This window comes from Cheilinus undulatus, linkage group 1, assembly GCF_018320785.1.
Source record: "Cheilinus undulatus linkage group 1, ASM1832078v1, whole genome shotgun sequence".
In the NCBI taxonomy this organism is placed as follows: Eukaryota; Metazoa; Chordata; class Actinopteri; order Labriformes; family Labridae; genus Cheilinus; species Cheilinus undulatus.
In genome coordinates this window covers 25,985,449-25,993,444 of record NC_054865.1, presented here as the reverse complement: position 1 = coordinate 25,993,444, position 7,996 = coordinate 25,985,449, and the positions used below count along the sequence as shown (strand labels likewise).

At 35.8% G+C, this 7,996-nt stretch overlaps 1 protein-coding gene across 1 annotated transcript; it reads left to right on the top strand.

The window, feature by feature from the left end:
• Positions 1–1,861: 1,861 nt before the first annotated feature.
• On the top strand, positions 1,862–6,693 carry gnpnat1 (glucosamine-phosphate N-acetyltransferase 1). The gene is made up of 6 exons (XM_041807043.1): positions 1,862–2,022; positions 3,036–3,199; positions 4,741–4,803; positions 4,992–5,119; positions 5,365–5,426; positions 5,585–6,693. Exons 2-6 carry the CDS (start codon positions 3,046–3,048, stop codon positions 5,730–5,732), a joined length of 555 nt encoding a protein of 184 aa, XP_041662977.1. The 5' UTR covers positions 1,862–2,022; positions 3,036–3,045; the 3' UTR covers positions 5,733–6,693.
• The last annotated feature ends 1,303 nt before the right edge of the window (positions 6,694–7,996 follow it).

Here is a 7,996-nt window from a genome sequence, read left to right as displayed (position 1 = left end):
TCTCTCATCCCTGTTTCTGATTCTAACCACTTTCCTCCTCTATCAATAAAGGCATAAAAAGCCCAAAAATAACTCTTAAAAGAAAAGGAACAGATATAAGAATAAACTTAAATCTGTCCTGTTTTCACAAAACATTTACAAACAAATCATATACAGTACATACACATAACAAATTAACTTTAATTTTTCAATGGCAGAAACAGTGTAAACTGTGACTGCTTCAGATTAATTTTATCACTTCATTATTTGTATGGAGTTTAAACCTTTTCTCATTGACTGATAAGGCTTTTTATTTTAATCCTGTTGCTTAAAGTTTCATGCCATTTTAACACTAATGCAAAAAGTACTTGCACAAAATTAAAATAGAAGTAAAGCAATATTTGGAAGCCATAACTCCATTAAACTTAATAGTGTAAAAAGAAACAGTTTTTTATTGATTTGTTTTTACAGTAATAAACACAAAAGTTCTTTATTTTTTTATTTGGTGTAGTTGAATTAATTTATCACAAGGAAAACAACATGACACCATTGAATATTTAGCTTTAAGGAGCAAAAAAGGCAAAGCAGGGATTTTTTTTAAGGTGTGAGGATAATCTGGTATAAGAGGGCTACTAAGTTAATCGGTATTCACCCAGATATGCATAAATTTTAAATATTTTTTAAGTGTTATACCATAATTTCTTTTAATATGTACAAATCTAATTTGAACAACCTCTGTCTTTTTATTTTTACAAGTTACACCTAGACTTGAGACATGTTTGGCCTAAGTGTGGTAAGTCTGAGTAATGATGCCACTCTAAAATTATCTGGTTAGGATGTGGGTATTTAAGATTTTAACTTCTGTTGTTCTCTGGCTATTACTTGAAAAGAAATGCAAAAAAATATTTTGTTGTTGTTCGTACACTAATGGCGTTCTGGCAGGTTGTATACTGTACAGTGTAATGCTGCCCTCCACAGTCTAGAAGTGGGCACTTAGCTACTTTCCTGGAGTTCCTAGAGGGTTTTTACTCACAAGTTTCAAATATCTGGCTAAACCACTATGCCCCATTCTTAGTCTTGTTAATACCATGTCTTCCTTTTTAGATGTTATCTGCAGCCTCCTCCTTTTCACTGATGGCTACAGGGAAACAATGCCTGCCCTTTTGTTCATCATTCCACTCTTTTTCGCAGAAAAAAAAGCTACTCTATTTTTACTTTGCAAATGCTGTATCATTCAGCTTTTCCCAATGGGACTTTCATATCAATGGCCTGTCTTGAAGGACTCCTTTGCCAGTTTGTCACAAGACTCATTTCTTTCAATTCCTGAAAGTCCTATACCCAAATAAATTCTACATGGCCCCCCCATATTCACAAAACAAATGATATAGATCCTCCAGAAGAAGATCCAGTGTACTGATGACTTCTGCTGCTCTATCAAAAATGCTCCCGCAACGCGAAATCATTTTAAAGTTTAGCCCCAACCCTCACCTTATTTACTCTTTCGCACTAATGCTTAGTAGCACGTTTCAATAGGTAACAGAAATGGATCAAACGCCATACAGGAGCCCATAAAACCACCAAAAGTTCAGAAAAGAACACTTATAAAATATTAGAAATTTGGACACTGACAAATCAGAAGGTTAGAAATATCTGAATATATTTTTTCATTTTTTACATTCCAGTCAGATGTATTAGGATTTGCCCAGTCTTTGTTTTATTTCAAAGATATTTAATAGAAGGCTGATAACTTTTTTGTTTGTACTTATTTTTATTTTTAAGGCAGATTAATTTTTCTCTTTCAAGGCTTATCACCATAGTAACACACAGAGTCCTCTCGATTGACGTCATTTGCCTGCGCCCCACCTCCAGCGTCCCTGCCACGTCATACAGGAGGACACATGCCAGGCGGAAGCACCCACGCCGTTCAGCTTAATGATGAAGCCCAACCTGATTCAGGAGTAGTAGAACTTCCCAGTTGTCCTTCAACGATACCTCAGTCTGGAAATTGATCTCGACCATCTCTTATCGGGCGTCTTTCTACTGGTAAGTTACTTAACCAGCTAGCTAGCCGGCTAGCTGCTCAGCATGTTAGAAAACCCCTGAGGAGATCCAGCTAATAGTTATTATGAACTGTGAGATTCAAATCTGACATTTACTAGGCAGAATTTGTTTTATTTAGGGGAGATAGCCCCAGGTAGCTACTTTACAGGACGCTCGAACAAAGACTATGCCTTATATTTCATTATTGTTTGTGATCTTTCACAATAAACACATATTTGCAGTATGGTTTAATGTCAAAGCTAAATATTTGCTCGACTTAACACTGTGGGTGGTATAACATTTCTTTGAATTGTTTATCAGAAAGAGTCTGGGAAAATGAAACATCGTCCTCTACAAGGAAACAATCTCCCGTCTTAATAAACTCATAAAAGCTGCCATATAAATGTTTTTTTTTTGCGGTCGGGAAATGATGACATCAGTAGTTTGTTATGCTGCCATGGAAACCAGATTTAAGACACTCTGAACTATGAACATTTGTGCGTAACTTTTGCCGATATACAAAAGGAAACAATGTTATTAAAGCTATTATTAACTTCATCAACAACTGTTTTAGTCAGGTTCTTGACCAAGGCTTATGAATGGACTCTTCTCATATTACACATCCTGGACTAAATCCTGGAGAGGAAATCATGAGTAAATACACGACTTAAAGGATACATATGTCTATGAGTCTGTTGTATAGGGGTTATAATCAGTTGTTTTCAATTAAAGTGTGTTTGATGGTAGTTTAGTATTGGCCAATTTTGTTCAAGTAAATTTGCATTTGTCTGGTCAAAGTTCTGTACTAGAGCAAACATTTCCAGTCCAGGTAAACACTGTGACCATATTAACCATTTTCTGACTGTATGGGGTAAAACATAGAAATTAAAACTGTTAAAATTTCAATATTTATTTAATATTTAGTTTTTGGCATATACACACTTGAAGGTGTGGATAGGTTAGTGGACGCCCATTTTTCTGTGTGTGGACTCACCTGTTTGTGTGTTCTCACGCAGAGACTGAGGAATGCTGCTGGACGAGACTCCTCTTTTCGAGCCCTCCCTGCTCAAGGAACTAGACTGGAGTAGTAACACTGTCGCCTTCTCTCCCCCACTGTCTCCATCAAGCCCGGGGGAAGGCCTGGTGCTCAGGCCACTATGTACAGCAGACTACAACAGGGGTGAGTCAGAGATGGAAAGAATTAGCCTAAACCATCTAGTTCTGGTGCTTTTAAGATGCATTAATCTATTTAACACTTTCTGACTAATAAAAATAAAAGCATAGTGAAAAGTGTAAAACTTAAAAACAGAGGTGGAACAAGTACAAGACCATTGTACTCAAGTGAAAGTACAATTACTTTAATTAAAATTTAATTAAGTAGAACTAAATTTATTGGCCTGTAAATCCATTAGAGATGGGCTGATCCTCTTTTTTAATCCCGATCCGATACATCACTACTGATACTTGATATGAAATCTGATTTTTCTTTTTTTCTTTTTTTTAGATGAATAATTAATAATGAATACTCTGATTGTTTATAGTGGTATTTTGTGTAAGGTTACACACATCTCTAGTAAACTTGAAACGGGATTTCTTATTGAAGATCAGAAAATATTTTTAAATGAATGAACTCAATATTATTCCCAGTAAATTCATTTTAACTTGTGCTGGCTTCACATAGAAACAGTTAGCGGCAACAACTGTCATGTTTTCATATTAAATATTTTTACCTGCAGTGTACTGTAAAAACAGTGGCAACAATTGTAGACAACCAACAGCAGCTCAAGGCTACAGCAGTAAACTGAATATCTAAAATAAATGTCTGACACTGTATAAAAAGTAAATATGTTAATATAAATATCTACAAAAAACTCTTAAAGTAAGTAAAAAACAGATTCAACTAAACAGGATTTACCTTGGGACTACTGCAGCAAGAAACAACAAATGTGAAGTTTTCAAACTAAAAATTGACATGAAAAAGCAAGTTACTACTGATAGTAAAATAATGTAAATGTTTGACCCGATACTGATATTGGATTGGATCAGGCCCATCTCCATAATCTACTTAAATTAAAGTAAAAAATAATTCACTTAACGTTTACTTTTGGTCTTCAGTAGCTACTTTTGATACCTGAGGGGGTTGTACTGGAAAATAAAACTTTCTTTCATGAATAATAGCAAGAAGAGAATATTAATCTTTAACCAGGTTGTTCAGGTAAAGGCTCACCTTTATGATAAGATAAAATGCAACAGCTGTTTTTGGATATAATGTTAAATCATTCTCTCACTATGTGCTACTGATTGTCATGTGTTATTGAAGCCAAACAGCTGACCAGTTTTCATCTCGCTTATAGAAAGCTTGGGCATCCTTGTTTTGACTTACTTTCATAACCAGAAGTTGATGCTTTTCAAGACGTAGTAAAGTATTGGCTCTCAACTGGTCCAGCTTCAGAACCCACCAGTTTCTTTAAAGTTTCCCCCAAAAACTAAACCGTGCGAAATACAGTGTACAATTTGTGACTAGTGTGTTCTGTTCTAAAATAACATTAAATTACTGATTTGAAAAACTACTCAAATAAGCAGAAAAACACCAAAAACGGTGTAATTACAGTAGTGCCAGTAAATATAATTTACCCCCCACCACTGCTGTAAAGGTGATAAAGTAACTATTATGAACAGAGATGGATTAAATCTCTAACATATTTTGTTTCTGTGTTTCAGGATTCTTCAAAGTTCTATCCCAACTAACTCAGACAGGTGATGTTACACCTGAGCAATTCTTCAGTAAGTTTTGCTTTGTGTAGCCGCTATATTAAACAAAACTGAGGTTTTCATTCTGATCCCCAGTATTAGTTTGAATTTTAAATCTGAAAGTCATCATTTAAGTAATGATAGACCCTCCTTCTGAAAATCACTTAAAATACAAACCTTTGTAAAAAAATAAATATTTATATACTGTGTTCTACTTCTAGAAAAGTTTGAGCATATGAAGGCAACAGGAGACTACTATGTTGTGGTGGTGGAAGACACGAATCTGGGACAGATTGTTGCGACAGCTACGTTGATAACAGAACACAAATTCATCCACTCCTGTGCTAAGGTAAACCATATTGAAAAAAGTGCATTTGTCACAGTGGAAACCCCTACATTCCTCCTAAAGACTCCTGCCATGAATACATTACTTATTATTAAGGTGATTATTAGGATGGTGTTAACAGTTCACTACCATAAACCAAAGGTCACATTTAAGATTGGATAATAACAGATATGCTATTATTGATAATGATAATGAAAAAAGAAACCATGACTGAAATGAAGACCATCTGTGCTGTATTTTGTTTGTAGAGGGGCCGGGTGGAGGAGGTCGTAGTTAGTGACATGTGCAGAGGGAAGCAGCTGGGCAAACTGTGAGTAAACCTGCTGGAGCCTGATATAAAAGCATTCTGTTCTGTCCTTTTTTTTTTTTTTACATTTAAGAATTGGCCTCAGATAAAATGATTAATGTTAAGTAACTTAGATGGACATCTTTACCATTTTTAAACATGCTCTTTTTCTGTCTTTATAGGTTAGTTTCAACCCTGACTCTCCTCAGCAAAAAACTGAATTGTTATAAAATCACACTGGAATGTTCACCCAAAAATGTAGCCTTCTACGAGAAGTTCAGCTACACGGCTTCAGACGAGACCTACATGCAGTGTAGATTTTTCGATTGAGGACAACAGCATCTTTTACCGTCCACATCAGAGGCACGGACCACATGTTTACACACCCTTAGCTGCATTTAAAAACTTATCTTAAGACTTGGGAGAGCTGCTGAGGATGAGTTCTGAGGTTATGACACATCTGAAGCTCATCTTGATTTCATCATGTTGGACATACTAAACATAAACATATGTTGAAGCCCTCTGCCTAAATCTACGTCATCTTCCACCCCTTTGGTAATCATGGCTACCTCAGCAGGGTGGAGTTCTGTCGTCTTCTTCCCACGCCATCTGAAGAAAGGAAGTTACTGCTAATGTTATGTTTTAGTGTGTTACATTGTTATGAAGTTATTGGTTGCAAACTAAATGATATCTGTGAAAACCATGCAGCTGACTGTAAGTAAATGTGTTTGCTAAGGAAATGAATGGGAAAAAATTAAACTTTTTCATTTCCGAAGCAAAACAGTTATTTAAATATTAACTACAGGAAAGGCCATAGCTTCTAAAAATCACCATTTCCACTACAAAGTTTATCACCAAGATAAAGAATTTCACACCAGGTTTGAATCTTAGTTTTAGTTGTCTCTGTTGTATAAATTACCAGAAAAACTCACCAAAGAAAAGCAGTCTTTTCTTTATACCTGGTTATTTTCCAAAGGGGTTTTGGGGGGTTTATATGTTTTTTTTTTCTTTTTTGGAAAAAGTGTTTTTTTTCTTTCATTGTTGTAAAAAAAAGGAGAAAGTATGACTTCAAGTCATGAAGCATTATCATTACGAAGGCTGCAAATGTGTAATATTGAAAGAGAACAGAAAGCTCTATTTTTTTGAGGCAGCAGTAAGGACAGAACATAAACATAAGGGTTGAAATATGTTGGCCAATGGATTGAAATTTTTGTATATGTACACTTATTTAAGTTTTGATTATTGTTTATGGAGAATGGGGAAATATTTAATGTAATTTATTTAGTACACAATTGTGACAGTAAATACTCTCCAATCTACTGCTTGTCCTTTCTTTTATTCCTACATACATCTCAATAAATTAGAGCATTGCAGAAAAGTTAATTGATTTCTATAGTTAGTCATTATATAGATTCATTAAACACACTGAACAATGTAAAGTCTTTATTTTTTTTCAATTGTAATTATGTCTCATAGTTAATCAAAAAACAAAATTCAGGATGTTAAAAAAATAGAATATGACATAAGACCAATAGCAAATAATTTTTAATACAGAAATATAAGCTTTCTGAAAGGTACTTTCAGTAAAATGCACTCAGTATTTGGTTGGGGCTCCTTTTGCATAAATTACTGCATCATTGCAGTCTGGCATGGAAGCGATAAGCCCATAGTACTGCTGAGGTGCTATCGAAGCCCAGGTTGCTTTGATTTGGCTCGTAACCGAGATTCTCTATGGGGTTCAGGTCTAGTGAGTTTGGACAATCAAGCACAGGAATATAAGGCTCATTTAACCAGCTTTTGGTACTTTTGGAAGTGTGGGCAGGTTCCAAGTCCAGGTGGAAAAGTGCTCTAAAATCTCCCGGTAAAAGGCACACAGTGGGCCAACAGCAGCAGATGACATGGCTCCCCAAACCATCACTGACTGTGGAGACTGGGAACACTGGACTCCAAGAATCTTGGATTCTGTGCCTTTCTGATCTTCCTCCAGATTTGGACCTTGATTTCCAAATAAAACACAAAATTTACTTTCATTTGAAAAGAGAACATAGGACCACTGAGCAATGGTCCAGTTCCTTTTCTCCTTAGCCCAGGTAAGACGCTGATTTAAGAATGAATTGACAAAAGGAATGCAAGAGTTGTGGCCAAATTCCCTGGTACGTCTGCGCATGGTGACTCTTGATGAACTGACTCCAGCCCCAGTCTTCTCTTCGTCAAGTTCCCCCAAATTCTTGGACCAGGTTTTACTCGAAAATCCTCTCAAGGCTGTGCTTATTCCTGTTGCTTGTGCTCCTTAATCTACCATTCTTTTTCCTCCAGTTCAACTTTCTATTAATATGCTTGTATACAGCGTTCTGTTAACAGCAAGCTCTTTAGCAATGACCTTTTGTGCCTTACCCTCCTTGTGATTGTCTTATGGACATCTGTCAAGTCAGCAGTCTTCCCCATGATTGTATAGCTCATTGGTCCTCTGCTGGACAAGCTTCAGAACCTACCACAGCTACTTAAAGAGAAATCATGACCCAAATTTCCAAAAACCACCCAGCTAAACATAACCAATGAAAAAGTAGTTTCAGATCAGACAAAAGTGACAAAAA